This window comes from Buteo buteo, chromosome 13 (assembly GCF_964188355.1).
Source record: "Buteo buteo chromosome 13, bButBut1.hap1.1, whole genome shotgun sequence".
Lineage (NCBI taxonomy): Eukaryota > Metazoa > Chordata > Aves > Accipitriformes > Accipitridae > Buteo > Buteo buteo.
Window position 1 is genome coordinate 18,167,242 of NC_134183.1, and position 15,128 is coordinate 18,182,369.

At 58.3% G+C, this 15,128-nt stretch overlaps 1 protein-coding gene across 3 annotated transcripts in view; it reads left to right on the plus strand.

Annotated features, from left to right (window-relative positions):
* The first annotated feature begins 236 nt into the window (after positions 1–236).
* MXRA7 (matrix remodeling associated 7) overlaps positions 237–15,128 on the plus strand; it is a 30,483-nt gene continuing 15,591 nt past the window's right edge. For all 3 annotated transcript variants that reach the window (XM_075044931.1, XM_075044933.1, XM_075044932.1), the window contains exons 1-4: positions 237–771; positions 8,287–8,400; positions 10,702–10,762; positions 14,859–14,958. In XM_075044931.1, coding sequence (XP_074901032.1) covers positions 340–771; positions 8,287–8,400; positions 10,702–10,762; positions 14,859–14,958 — 707 coding nt within the window. In that variant the 5' untranslated portion in view covers positions 237–339. The remainder of the gene's footprint in view (positions 772–8,286; positions 8,401–10,701; positions 10,763–14,858; positions 14,959–15,128) is intronic.

Here is a 15,128-nt window from a genome sequence, read left to right on the forward strand (position 1 = left end):
ATGAAAGGTCCTCCCGCCCCGAGCCAGACGCCGGCATCGAGGATAGCGGGGGCTGCTTGCAGGCAGCCTTCCTCACCCGGTCCCCTTTGCCGAAATCCCACCCGTGGCGGTGGGTGGGCGCCCCGGGAGGGGGTGGGCGCAGCTCCGGCTGCCGGCTCCGTGCGGGAGGTGGGTGCCGAGGCCGGGGAGAAGGGGGGGGCCGGGGCTGTGGGCAGGGCCCAGGCAGATGACGCCGGGTAAAGCCGGCTGAGAGCCTGCCCAGCCCCGCCGCAGGCCGAGCGGGCTGGCCGCGCACCCTCCGCGGCCGCGCAGTCGGGTCGGGCGGGCTCCGGGAGCAGGATGGACGTGACCGTGGACTTGTACCTGGCCGTCCCGCTGCTCTTCACCGTCCTGGCCCTCGTCCTCGCCTCCGTCTTCGTGAGGCTGCGGGGAGGCGAGGGGGAGAGGGCGGCCGAGCGGCCCCGGGAGCCGGTAGCGGCGGAGCCGGTAGCGGCGGAGCCGGCCCGGGAGGGCGGCCCCGGCCCCGGGGGCGAAGCGGCGGCGGAGGGAGCGGGACCGGCCGGGGGGCCGGAGGACGAGGGGGGCCGGGTGCCGGTGGAGGAGGTCGGGGCGGGCGAGGAGGGGAAGGAGGCGGCTACCGAGCAGCGGGAGGAGGCGGCGGCGGAGCCGGGCCCCGCGGCCGAGCCCGGCCCCGCGGCGGCCGAGAGCATCCCCCGGCAGCCGCCCGCCGAGCCCCGGGAGCCCGGGCAGCGGGAGGAGGCGGAGAGCAAGGTAAGGTCGGCTCCCTGCGGAGCCTCTCCCCGTCCCCCGGGACCGCTGGGGGCCCCGCAGCCGGGGTCCCGTCCCCGTCTTTCCCCCCCAACCCGCAGCCGGGGTCCCGTCCCCGTCCCCCGCAGTGTCCCTTCGCGACTGCCTCCGTCCCCGCCGGAGGGGCTGGTGCCGGCGGGAGGGCAGCGCCCGGGGCTTTCCTCTAAAACGAGAGAGGTCCCGGCAAAAGCCGGGTTTTACTCTCGGGTGGGGACGAGCCCGTTGTCCCCGAGGGCGGCAGCGGGGTGGGGGGGTGGTTGTTTCGGGCTCCTTTCCACCCCTGGCTCTCCCCGAGGTATACTTTTAAAAATAATCAAGATAGCGAAGATTTAAGGGAAGAGAGGCGTGTGTCTGTGTGAGCCTCTCCTGTCTGCACATCCAGCCCCTGGGAGTCTTCTCCCAAGAGCTCATCCAGGTGCTGGCGGGTTGGGGGGTGTTTATTCTTCCCGTCTGCATCCTCTTTCTGTGGGTTGCAGCAAACTGTCCCTTTGCCAGCACCGGGTTCCCTTACGCTGTCCCCGGCTGGCTGTCCTCGCCAGCCCCAGGGGAAGGGACTGCCTTCCCCCTCCCTCCCAACCCCAGCAGGACGCCGGCCCCAAGGTCTGACCCCTGGCTGAACTGGGGGGGGCAGCGATGCCTATAAACACCCGGTAAATCCTCCTCCGGCACTGGATCTTGTTTAAGAATAAAAGGGTGACCCAGTGTCCGTGGAAAAAGCTTGCTCTGCTCTTGCCTGCCTCGCATGGGACTCGGTGACAACCCGAGGTGCCTGAATTCCCTCCGTAGGTCCCTTTCTCCCAGGGTGGCCCCTTGTCCCAATGGGGGGAAGTGAGTAATGGGGTGGCTCGGAAATCCAGAAGCGATGCGTCGTCCGTGCGCAGGCAGCGTGGTTCGGCCGGGGAGCGCAGGCCTGGGGCCCAGGCGCCTGCTGGCTATTATTAGCAGCATTTGTAATCCTCAGCGACTGTATCCAGGCTGCCGGGCAGTGCGTAGACAGCCCTCGCCTTGGAAAGCATCGCCACTGACTCACTGGACGGCCTTGGGCAAGTCCCAGGGGGTTGCGCACTCCCTTCTGTACCGTGATGCTCCGCAACGCCCAGGGTGAGCCCTGAGCTGCTCTCAGGGCTGGGACGTGGGTCTGTCTCCGTGGGCTCCTCTCGCCTACCCTTGTCGTTTCTGAGGCTCAGAGCTCTCCCTCTTTACTTCCCCACACCCCTTGGCCACGGGTATGGCTCTCAAGCAGCCCCCTCCCTCGTCCCAGCATCCCAGAAGCCACATCTGTCCCTCTGCCCCATGATTTATTGGTGCCTTTGAGTACCAGGATCTCTGTCAAGCTGGAGAGCCGTTGGGCTGCCGTTAGCCGGCTGGGTCCTGGCTGGGCTAGCTCGGCACCAAAACTGGCCACCTGGCCGGAGCTGTTGTGGGGCCTGGGGCATACCCAGCACTCTCTGATGAAGTGCAGCACCCCATCAGGACAGATGGCCATATCCAGTGCTGCCAGAGCTCACGGGTTCCTCTGCTGTCTCGCTAGCTTGAGTCTTCTTGGGAATGTTTCTCTTCCCTTCTGGCTGCTCTTCAGTCCCAATTTCTTTGAAAAGGCACTGCTGCGATGCTTGTTGCCTTCAGAGATGGGCTCAGCTCTTTTATCCCCACTCGGGTACAGGTGCGGTAACGGGGTTTTGCATGCCTGGAGGTGAGCCCTTACCCAAGGCACAGGGAATCTTGTGTCCTCCAGGAGCCTGGCTGGGCCTGGTGGGACCAGGGTCTCTGCTGCGCTGCCCTCAGCCCCTCTTACAGCAGAGCAAAGGGGACACGAGAGCCGAGTAGGGTCCTTGCCAGTTTTTCCTCCTGGGAAATGGTTACCGTGCTGTAGGAGCGAGACAGGACAAGTTGCCCTGGACGTAAGCAGTGTCTCTTTGGGAAGGACAGGGACCGGGCGGTGGCTGCGATCTGGGTGGTGGTGGAGAGCAGTGGGAAGGGGGAGGGATGCTTCTCGCTGCTGAGTAAGTGTTTGGGAGCGCTGGCCCGCGCGTGATCTCGCGGCTGCCAGCACTGCTCGGCACAGGCTGCCTGGCCGGGGCTGGCGGTCCCACGGTGCTGGGTGGCACGGCGGAGGGAGTACGTGCGTTTCCAGCAGGCGCTGCGCACACGTGAGCGGGGAGCAGTGCCCGGGCTGCTGATGTGGGAGCTGATCCTGTGGGCAGAGTGGGGGAGACCCTCCACAGCTCTGCTGAGTCTCCACTGGCTCCCCCGGTTTTGTTCCCTGCAAATATCCTCAAAGTTCCTTTCTCCTCCAGCAGTGCTTAGGCCAAAGCCCAGCAGATGTTGCAGGCAGGGATGGGACTGACCTTGGGCAGAGCAGCGAGTGCTTTGCAGGCGGCTGCTGGTGGAAATGTGCCCTATCAAACCCATCTTGGCTCAGCTGAGGGCTGCAGTCCGCTGATGTGACTCAGCAGGCGAGGCTCCCAGACATTGTCCGCTCGGCTGCGGGCTCCCGGCGGTGTCAGAGCTGCTGCAGGCTCAGGGCTTCTCGATACATTAACAAGCAGAGGGCTGTGCTCGGCACTCGGAGAGCTTTCTTACCTCTTTTTTTTTCCCCCCTCCTGTTTGCTTAGCACATACTGCGCCAGGCTGGTTCGGATTCACTGCAGCCATTAACCACTTGACCAAAATGCTGATGGATGAACCTGCTTGGGAAGAGCAGCCTTGGTGTGTTTAATGGCTGGCTGGAGCTGTGCACCCCGCTACCTCTTCCCTTCTCCCTGTCTCTGCAAACCAGTATCTGCTGGGGCAGCTGCGTAGCTCAGCTTCCCTCCTGCTCCCACCTCCCACAAGGGTAGCCTGCGATGTGAAACCGGCTGGTTAAAATCAATGTGGGTCGGGGCCTCCCTGCCCCTCTCTGGGAGGAACGGACCGTTGCAGCATTGTGCCCACAGCTATAAAATGAAGTAGTGGCAGAGCAGGGAAAGGAGCCTAGGAGTTCTTGTTTCCATTAACTGCTGGTAGTGATTCTCCTTGTCTGTGCTGGCTCCCATCACTGAAAAAAAGTTAATTAGTGTGTCACTGTCTGTTCTCATCCCTGTCCCCAGCTTGTTAACGGATGAGGCAGTGCTGTCAAAGCGATCCCCTAATGAAAAGCTGTTGGGTGGGAACCACAGTGTCGCTAAAGCTGCTGAGTCTGGTTCTTGCGAGAAATGGTCAGAAAACCTCAATTCTGTAATGAGTATTTCTGTCCTGGAAATGGCAGATGGCAGGGACAGGGCAGGGTTTTCAGTGGTGGTCCAGAGCCACTGCTGGGATGCCATCCTGGCCAGGATGCTCTGGAAATGGGGAGGGCGAGCAGGCAGTGCCAGGCTCTGCTGGGCACGGCAGCCTGGCTGGTTTGCCAAGGGTTAACCGCAGCTGGTGGCTTCAAAGAGAGCAGGGTCAAGTGGGTGACAGTGGGGAGAGAGGGGACAGTTCTGGAGGTGATCTGGCAGGGTGGGACTTGTACTCAGAGGTGCCCAGCTCGCCCTGGCCAGGGAGTCATGCAAACGCTGCCTGACCGGGGCAGCGTGCGGTGCTGTCACCTGGATAGCAAAGGCACGAAGGGGATGTCGCCTGCCTCTTCTGCAAAGCTCCTGGCACCTTTTCCCTGTGTTCCCCCACCCCTGTCTGTGCCTTCCCGGGGGCTCCTGGCACCTCTGGACACACAGGCAGCAGGGACCCTCTTTAAATTTAAGTCAGCATCTCCCTCTCTAATACCTCCTACTGCCTTCCCCGTGCCAGAGGGGAGAGGGTGTCTAATTAGTCTGGCTTTAATTGGCAGCTGTGCAAGCTGCCTCTGTGTTGCCACAGGGCTGGGGCAGGAGCTCTGCTGTCCCACAGTGTGGTGGGGAGGGATGCCACGATGTGCTACCCCTCATCACAGCCTTGGCAGCGGCACCGGCCCCTGCCAGCAGGATGCAGGACTCTCCAGCCAGACCTGTAACTGCTTGGATGTGCCCCAGCTCTCACCCAGTGCAGTCTGTGTTGATAACAAACCCATCATCTCTTGCAGTGGCTGCAAATTGGGAAGCGAGGTGGGACGTGTGTCACCCCCCCCAGGGAGCCTGTGCACGTGTCGTGCCCTCCCCTGCATCCCAGCCGTGGGGTCGGAGCACAGGGCTGGTGCTGGGACGCCGTGTGGGGCACAGTTGCATTGGGGCTTTACGTTGTGTCCCCTACAGTGGGTCTGGGAGATTGGGCTGCTGCTCAGTCCCTTCTGGGCAGAATACAGCCCCGGGAGGCTGCCTGGAGCCGGCCGGCTGCTGGAGCAGAGGCCGCAAGGACTCTTTGCCTTCTGAAGTGCCCACCCATGTGAATGGGTGCCAGGTAAGCCTCCGAGGTGAGGGCAGGCTTTGCCTGCCCCTGCTCCCTGCCCGAGGATGCCAGCTGGCTCATCTGTGCCAGCAAGAGATGTCCCAGTGTTGCTGCCTGGGGTGTTTGCTTGCCGGAGGCCAGAGCAAAAAGGGGAGAGCAGTGGATGAGCAGGCTGGGTGCAATGCTGGGAGTGCTTCCCTGGGGTGTGATGGTGCCCGCAGAGATGGGTGCTGCTGAGCCAGGACTCCTCAGGCCACTATGGGACATGCCGCGGTTTTTCCTCATCAGATCTGGCACTGCCTGACCCCTCGCTGAGGGCTGGATGGCCCTGGAGCTTCGGTAGGGCTCTAGCCGCCCTATGGCTCATCCTTGCCCACAGCGGTAATGGGGAGGACGGGTGGGAGCAGATGCTCCCCACACTGTGGCGGGGGTCAGATCTGCAAAGCACCACCTTTGCATGTGGCATGTACCCGCTGGGCACCCCAGGGCTGGCAGGACCATTGCCCAGGGCAGGAAAACTCGTCCTGTAGCAGCTGCTTCTCTGGCTGGTGGGAGGATGGAGAGCCGCAGCAGTGGGGTGAAAGGGACTTGCCGACGTAGCAGCTGCTTTGCTTTGCTAAACTCTGCCCAAAATCATTATTTATTCTTTTTTTAAAGGCTTCTTCCTTCCCCCTTTCCTCCTGGCTTTTCTCCTTCTGGCTGGCTGTCTCCTGTCTGCTTTCTTTCCCTCTTGCAACATCTTGCATCAGGCTTGGAGCAGAAAGTGCAGCCATAAATGGCAACATGCAGGGGCCGGGAGTTTAATCCAAGACAATGTTCTCCCCCTGCTTTGCAGCCTGCGATCTTCCCTCTTCTTGGAGCTGGAGTGGGACACTCGTTTGTTCTCATCCTGCCCGTAGACACCGTGGCTGTCCCTATGACCGAGGACGGGGAGAGGGACACACTGGCCCCGCACTGTCCCCGTGTCTCTTCTGAGAAGGGAAACCCATTGCTCAGAGGGGTTTGCACCAGTGACGGAGGAAGTGGGGAGGAAACAGCCAGAAATGAGCTGAAAACCAGATGATGTTGTGATGGGGAGCCCGGCCTCCGTCTCCTGTAGGGCTGGGAGAGGGCTCATGTGGTGGCAGAGCCACGAGGGGGGATTTTGGGGATGCAGTGCCAAGCTCCTGTGCCTAAGCCGTCTTCCCCTGGGAGACTTGGGACTGTCTGTGGTCAGTGCTGCCCATACCCAAAATGTCCCTGGAGGTCTCATCCTCACTCTTGTTTTGGTCCAAAGCCTCCGCTGCCAGAGTCGGCTTCACGCGCAGGCGTCTCGCTTGTTGGCTATGGAAGCTAAAGGGCAAAAGCACGTTTCCGATGATCCAACAAATGCTTCAGCTCTAAAGCCAAGAGCTGCCAAAAGCCAAGACAGATGTATTGCTACGTTGGTATTTAAAGTAAATGACTTTCTGGATTTTAACCCTGCGGTGGCAGGCGCTGGGTTTTCCAGAGCCCCTGGCAAGCTGTGCAGAGGTATGATTCAGATGTAAGAGGACACGGGATGTGCTGTGGAGTGGGCTGGGTCCACCCTGCCCACAAGTGGGAGCAGGCAGGGAGCGCAGGGCATGTTCCCAGCCCTGCGTGGCCTCGGGGCCAGGCAGCTGCCGCCGAACGCGTCCCCTTACTGATGCCGGCAGCAATGTGATCTTTGTTTGCTGCAGCAGCTGGCCTGGGCGGCCCACGTCAAGTCTCCTCCAGATGCTCCCGGATAATGATGTGCGTCGTCTCCCTGCAGTGCTTCTTGTCACCTTTTTTTTTTCTGCGGGGAGGTTTTCTTGGTCGGTGTGCAACCATGGAGAGATGCTGGCTTGCAGGTTGGTGGCCGGAGCACTTGGGTCCCTGCTTCTCCAGCAGCTCCTGCTGCCATCTGGCCCTGGTCCACACTTCCCTCGCTCCCTACCACTTGAAACAGTCTCCCTGCATTGCCCCTGGGCTGTGCTTCTTAAAGAAGAGCAGTGCCTGGGGTGCCGTAGTGTCCTCTTGGTTGTCAAGTCTCCCAGCATTGCCCTACCACCTTCCCCCTCCGTTTCTTGGCCGCAGGATGCTGCCCTCCTCTCGCAGAGCATCCCACGGTGGGGGCACAGCAGCTGCCAGCTCGGCTCCTCTTGCCCCACGGCTGCAAGGAAGCCAGCACAGCAGGGCTCCCACCGGCCATGGCAGGGCTGAGGAGCCCTGAAATTTGGGGCAGACCCCCTGGAGGTGTTGGGATGCTCCAAGCAGGGAACACTCTCCCCTCTGCCCCAGCTGGCAGGAGCTATGGGCACCAGCCAGGCTGGGGGTGGGGGTTTTATCCCTGCTGATAGTTTGGTTTTTTTTAAGCCAGCCCAGAGGCTGCTCCCAGCCCAGCACTGGTATTTTGCTGCAAGGCCAACAGACACAATGTCCCCGCTCCCTGCCCACGCGTATCTTCCTCCGCAGCCGCCCTCCCGGCACAAGGGAGAGAGGTTCAGCTGAGAAGTGTATGTGCTGGGAGAGGGCAGGGGAAGGAAGGCTTTGCATGGGGGTTGAGACCATTCTGCGTTCACAGCTGACATGGGGCTGAGAGGGCAGGGAAGCCCCAGCTCTGGGATTACGGTAGGGGGACGGGGGGGTTTCAAGGGGGTATTACTCTGCGATGGAGAAGGCAGCTGGCAGAGTAGGCCCTGCAAGTGTTAACGAACTGAGCATATCGCGCCGTTCCTCTCCTCTCCCCTCCTGCTAGCTCTGACCTGCTGCATCAGCATCGCGGGCAGCTGCCTCCAGCCTTGCCAGGACAGCCGGGCAGCCGAGCCCGGTGCTGGCCAGGCTGCTCCCTCTCACCGACGGCTCCTTGCAAGGGTCCCAGTCCTGCGGGATGGGAATGCCGCAGAGGGCAGCTCACGACCTCCAAACCCTGGCTCCAGGGCTGGGCACTGAAGGTCTCTGGTGTTCCTCACTCCACCAGCCATGCCATGGCTTGGCACACGGATCGGAGGCAGCATGGGCTCGGGCACCAGGGCAAGGCAGGCTGCTGGCCGCGTTTGGAGATTTGTCTGCGTGTGCTGATGCTGCCGGGGCTGGTTGATTGAGCACGGGGAAGGCTCAGGGACCTTTGTGCTCAAAGTTTTTGCTTCTTTCCAGATACCACCTTTGGGTGCCTCACCTGGGTCCAGCCTCGGGCACACGGAACAAGTGGAGGATGGATGTGGCCATGCAGCGCTTTCCAAGGCAGCTTTCCAAGGCACCAAGGCAGAGGTGCGTGGGACGGAGAGGTGGCCTGGTGAGGGTGGCACAGTGAACAGTGTGCTGGTGTCCCTGCATGGATGGGACATGTCCCAGCGTAGCAGTGGCCATGGGGGGGGACAAAGCTTGCCTGCTGTGCTCCCCCCGGGGGGGGTTGGGTGGGCTTTTAATGACTTGGTCCATTTAAAGCAGAGAGAAACGGTGGTCCAGGTGCAAATGTGCTTCTCGGATGTGCAGGGATTGATGCCTGGCTCCTGGGGGGGTCAGGGAGTGGGGTCACGCTAAGGCAGCCTGGGGGGCTCTGGTGGTGGGACAGCGATGGCTGCGGGGGAGTGAGCAGCCCCGGCGAGGAAGACAGACAGGGATGTTGAGGCTGGGGCCGCAGCATGGGGGGAAGGGAGGTGCTGGCATCTGCCTCTAAACCACCCAAGCAGAAAAATGTCGCGCTGCAGCGAGCTACCAGCTGCCACGAGTGGGGGGTTCCCAGCACAGCCAGGGCATGTTGCTGTCGCCTGCCAGCCTGGCATCCCCGGCTGCTCCCTCTCTGCTCCCATCAAATGTTTCATCCTCTGGGTTGGAGTGGAGATATTTTCCCTCCTTGGAGGTTTGGCACCCAAATTTCCTACTTGTTTCCACTGTTAAACGCTCAGTTCTTAACACCTGGGCAGGGAACAGGCTAAAATGTCCCTTCTTGTACCAGGTCCTGAAGGTCAGGTCTTCCTGGGGGCATTCTGGCTCACAGGGAGAGGGATGGGGAGCCATGTGATGGGGAGCCGCTGCCCCGGGCTTGTGGCTGAGTCCCTCCCTGAGGTGACTCCTTTGGGTGTTTCCCTGCTCCTAGTCGTCCCCAGGGGACGCCTGGGTGTCCAGCGGGAAGTGTCCATGTTTGGAAGCGTGGCCCAAAATAGTGGTGGCTGTAGGGGGTGGGGGTCTCAGCAGCATGTCCTTCTGGGGAGCCCGAGAGCAGGGTGGCGAAAAGAAGCCAAATGGCTGTGAATAATGCGCATTCCTCACCGATGACAAACTAACCTAGTTCTGGATTGGGGCTGCATACAGCGCTCCAGCAGTTTATCTAAAGCTATGCACCACAAAGCTAGCGCTCAGCTCTGCGCAGGGTCCTTCTCAGATGGTCTTCATTTCCCTCGGGTCTCCTCCACCCCAACTTTTCCTGCGTCCCGCTCGATAGCATGGTGGCTCGCCAGGCTCCCTTCATGCTCCTTTCCCTCTCTCCCATGTGCTTTGCCCTTTGCATGCCAGCCCCATTACTTTGAATGGGATGCATGGGGCAGGGGAGGATGCGGGAGGACGTGTGCTCCAGGGTGCTGTTGACCACAGGGGTTTGCAGCCGGGGTGCTGGGTGCTGCGCTTTGCGGGAGGAAGGAATGTACACGGGGGCATTACCTTGTGTTCCTGTCTTATCTCCAGAGCTGGAGCGCTCTTCTCCCTCCCTGCTTGCAGTTTGCATGACTTTCTGCAAGGGGAAGGAATCTGGGCTTGATAAAGTTTGTTGTACCTTGTAGGAGGCAACCCCCAAAACTTCCAAAATTGCTTTGCATTTAAAAAAAAAAAAAAAAAGCACTGTTGCTGACCCTGTCTGTGCTCCAGAGGTCAGCTGTGCCACTGCAGTGCATGTGGGCAGGCATTTCTTGGAGGAGCGAGGAGGAGCTGGGGGTCCAGGGGCCAGAGCTGTCTCTGGGGCTTGCTGCCAGGCGAGGCTGGGGGGGGTCTTGGCAGGGTCCCAGCATGAACCTCCCAGCGCTGGCTTCGACCACTGGTCTCAGCTAGTGAGTGCTTCTGTACTTCGGAGCAGCCGCTTGGCCCGTGGCTGCAAGGTGGCTTTTGCTGAGGACCCAGCTTTTCCTAGTGTTGGGACAGTCTGTCCAAGCCTGGCCTGGGGGCATACTGGAGAAGTTCTCGTGGCTAGTGGCTCAGTCCCCTGCACATCCCTGGGCAGGGTGGGGAGCACGGGGGGTGCCAGTCCGGGAGGGTGCTCAGGCACAAGACTGTGCCTGGGGACACCAGGATAGCAGGTTCTTCGTAAAAACCTTAATATCTCCTCGATTATGGGGAGGCACTTGCAGTTTGCAGCCTTTGGGTGGGAGCACAGTAAGCAAGGCCAAATCCCTCCCCACTAACTAGTGAGAGGAAAGCAGGCTAATGAACCTCACTCATTAGCGAGCATCCTTTTGGCCTATTCCATGAAGGAGGCAGGAAAGGGGTACTCAGCCCTCACCACAGGAGCTCTGGTCTCTGCCTCCCTGCCCTGCAGGCAGCACTTTCTCCTCATGGCTGCTCTGTTTTTAACTCCTCCAGGAGGAAGATCTGGACTCGGAAAACGAGAAGCTGGTGGTGAGAGAACCAGAGGATGAGGATGGTGAGTGCCAGGCAAGCCAGCACCCTGCAGGGAGGGTACGGATGGGTCTGAGGGGCTGAAGCCTGGAGTGCTTGGGCATGGTCCCCTTCCTCCAGGAAATGTAGGGGAAATTCCTACCCCAGCAGCAGCCCCTGTTTGCTTCCCCAGATGCCCTTGGGCTGTTTGCCATGGGGTAGCTTTGTGATGAAGCTGCCCCAAAAGCTTCTTGCTCGCATCCAGGACGATCTCCAGGGGCTTTAGTCAGAGCCGTGTTTAACTGATTAGCCAATTAGTTGATTGGAAAATGATTAATTGACTAATTGGGGTGACAACTGCTGTGCTCGTAAGAAAATGAAACAGATGGTGCCAAGCAAGAGTGTGTGTCTGAAGGGGACTCTGCTCATCTGAGCAGCACTGGAGATGCTGGGATGTCCCCAGGAGCCCCTGCCTGGGGTGGCTGGAAGCAGCAGGAGAGCTTGGGGTGTTCCCTCTTCCCTGCCCCGCTTTCCGCTTGCCCTTTTTAAGGCACTGTGTGGCAATCCCCTGGCTCGGGAGGATTATGCCTAATGCCACAGAGAATGAAATTTTAATCCTGGTGCTGTGCCCACAAGGTGGGGAAAGCACCTTTGGAGGCGGGGTTCCCAAAAGACACTTATTCCACCCTGTTAGGCTTCCTCGCAGCACTGGTGATTGGGGATGTTACCAGGCAGGACTGTGGGAGACCTGGTCTGAGGAATGATGGATGTATCCTGCCAAATGGATGTTCAGTAACACTGCACTGCCAGGGTCTGCCTCCTTCAGTTCAGCTCTGTTTCAGGGCTGCTCCAGCACCACTGTGCATTACCCCAAAGTGGCTGTGGCTCTGGATCGGGAGATGATGGTCCCTGGCCATGTGTCGTGGCTAGCCCAGCATCCTCCTTAACCATCTCCTGCAGACAGCCACTGACTCCTCTTCTGAATTATTTACACCATTTCTGAAGTGTTTTATAATGGAACTGGGTAAAGCGATGGCTCAGCCTGATAATGAGCGGGCGAGTGTTGTGCAGCTGGGAATAATAGCAGTGCCTTGGCTTTGCTGGGGAGCAACCTCACGCCTTCCTTCACTGTCTCTCCTGCACGTCGCTTGGTCCTGGCCCAACTCAAGCCGCTGAGCTGCTGCCCGGCAAGCCTGTGAGCAAAGATTCCCCTTGGGCATGTGGGGATCGTGCAGGCAGTCTGTCACCAGCCTGGGATGCTGCCACAGTGGCCAAAACCACCAGAGCAGCCTTCTCCCCGCTTTGGGCAGGAAGGCTTGCAGGGAGCTGGCAGGAACCACACGTGGAGCACGCCAGAATATGTTCAGGGGAGAGGTGCGCTCTTGGGGCTGCTTTCTCCCTGCCAGCTCAGGGTCACGGTGCCAGCAATGCAAGGGCAGAGAGATGAAAGACAAATGTTTTCTTTAATATGAACTCACGGAGGCTCTGAGTAAGTAGGTCACCTCATATTTCTGTAGTGTTTTCGCTGTCCACGTGAAAACCCAGCCTCCCCTTTTCTCTGTGTTTCCTGAAGTTTGTTTTCAGTCTGCAAAGAAAGTTCCTGAGCTCAGAAAAGAGCCAGTGGTTTCCAAAGCCACATGCTGGCTCCTTTTTAACCACAACATGTGGGCAGGGAGATGGGTAGCTTCCTCACCTCACTCTTCCTTTATTTTTTTCTGTCAGGGTGGCAATTAAACTGCCCTTTTTGGGAGGGGCAAAATCCCAAATCTCAACTTACTTGGCAGAAAACTACATGAGGGAAATGATCTTAATTGTCCTTGAAATCAGGCAAGCTATACAAAGGTAATGAAACAGCTCCTGCTCTGCATCAGAGTAAGAAACAGGATGTTACACCCTCTTTTTTTTTTTTTTTCTTTCTCATAATATCTCCCAAAGCAGCAGCCAGCTGAATTTTCTTTCCATGCACTTTTATGGCCACCCGAAAGGCTGATAAGCCGCAGCATGAATGCTCGTTTCCAGCTGGCCAGGCTTGTTTGTCTGCCCGTTCAGAGGGTTTTCCCACCGAGGGAAGTGGCATATGGCCAAGCTGAATGTTTGGGGCTGCAGGACCAGAGCATCCGAGTGCTTGTGTTTGGGCACTTGTGAAGATGCTAGGGAAAGGGTTTGCCTTGTAGTTCCCCCTGGAGTCCCAATAGTATTCTGGGATTAGAGAAATACTCTAGATCATTAACTGAGCAGTAATCTACTCGGACTTCCCAGGGAAGCTCCCGAAGATCAGGGACATGGAGATATAGAGAAGAAGGGAGGAAATGTGGATATCTGCAGGGAGGTTTCTGTTAAATTCCCACCCTGCTCCCATTGCTCCAGGCACACTGCATACACTAGCAGCAGTGACCTTGCAGTGGTTGGCTCACTCGGTCCCATACCTGCCTACGCAGCCTTGCGCAGATTGTTTTTGAGATCTCAGGTTTCCCCATCTACAAAATGAGGCTCTGACTTGCCTTTTGCATGGGGGTCCCCAAGGTCTGCGAGAGCTCTGGCAGTAGCCGAGGGCATGCATGAGTTTAGGGTTGGAGAAATCACTAAATCAAACAGCTGACCTTGGGCATGGGGAGAAAATCCTTAAAGGCAGTATTGACCAGAAAACAGAGAGAAGCTGCTGATGCTGAATCCTTCTGAGTGTGAGGAAGGGAGGATAGGGGCTGTGGGTTGTTTTTCATTTGGGCAGGTGGAGGAGGAGAGACTTTCATCAATGTGGTGCCTGCAACAGCAGGAGTGAGGATTGGAAGGGGTTTCCTAGGTGACTGGGGAGAGGGGATGGGTCCATGGGTTATGTACAAGTTGGGGCTTTCTCTCCTACCACAGAAGTCAGGGGAGTTTCACCACTTTTGTGGTCTTGCTGGTGCTGGGAGGTATCATCCTGGATATTTGGCTTGTGGAAAAATGTCCAATTTTTCAGGGCCATGCAGATAACACAATAAGGCCTTCCTTTCGTGGACCCCTTAGAAATATCACCAGGGCTATGAGGGTTGGTGGAAGCAGCAGATGTTTCTGGGTGGATGTGGAAACAGCAGTGCTAGATGGCTCGACGTGAAGCAGCTGAGTCCTGCAGTCCTTGGGAGATAAAGGCTCGCAGATGAACAGCCCACAGATAACCAACAAAGGCAACTACCCAAAGCAGCCGCTCTTCCTGGGCTGCCCTTTGGATTGACCTCCACTCCTGTTGTTTTCTCCCATCTGTAGGAAGATAAAGCAGGGGAGAGGTTTTTAAAAGCAAATAGTGCTTGAACAAAATCCGATTGGAAAAGGATCGGCTTTGGCTCAGAGTCCGTGAGCTTCGGTGCTCTAATTAGCACAGGGCTGAGGCTGGTGAGCTGGGTAGAAGAGCACCCAGGCCTGGAGAAGGAGACCTCGGTTTCCTCTTCAGGTGTGTTGGCTGATGACAGAAGGATTTGGACTAGCTGTGTTGATGCTCCTGGGGCTGCCTTGGCTCAGCTCTGTTTGCAGCCCCGGGATTTGCAGTGTGGCACCTCCTTTTTTTCACAAGCTTTGTCAAGGGCTGCAGGCGAGTTGCTGGGCTGCATGGCCCGCGACAGCTCTGCTCGTGGCATCATCCGTGAGCCCCAAGCATGGGAAAGGGCCCCTGGACTAGGAGAGGGAGGGAGGAGGAATGCAAGTGTGGAGAGGAGAAGCGGAAAATGCTGTGAGCTAATCAGGGCAGGATTAGCATGTCTCGATAAGCCAAGATGGGCCTGCAAGGCTTTGAATCCAGGGAGAGCAATAGCATATCGTTCCTGTGCTGTAGGATTTACTTGTATCTGCTTCCAAGCAGGGCTGCTTGCTTGCAGCAGTCCTCGCTGTTTCCAGTGCTAGCTGCAGCCAGGACTCTTGCCATCGTCTGGCCAGCAGCACCTTGGCTCCCCGCTGCAATCCACACAGCTTCCCCAACTCTTCCCAGGCTTTCCAGAGACTGGAGCTGACTGAGGAAAAGTGTTTGGGGTGGCCATGATGTTTGGGGTGCACATGCAGGAGCAGGGGTCAATGAGCATCTCAAGAGAACAAGCTCACTGCTGTTGATCATTGGTCTCAGGAGGTCTCTGGCTCATGTGATCTCTTGCTCTTCTTTGTCTCTCCCTCTCCAGCTGCAGATGAGACGTTCTCTTTTAAATACAGTCCTGGAAAGCTGAGGGGAAACCAGTACAAGTCAATGATGACCAAAGAAGAACTCGAGGAAGAACAAAGGTAACTTGAGTTTCCTTTTTCTTCTTGCCCAAGGCCATCTGGTTGGCATCATCTTGAAGAAAGCTGGATATGTTCAGACCTCTCTTCCCCATTACTACCTTAGTAGCCTCGGGCTCAATGTCTCATTGCACCGTGGTCCAGACCTCTCCCACCCAGGAAGACATGAGAAC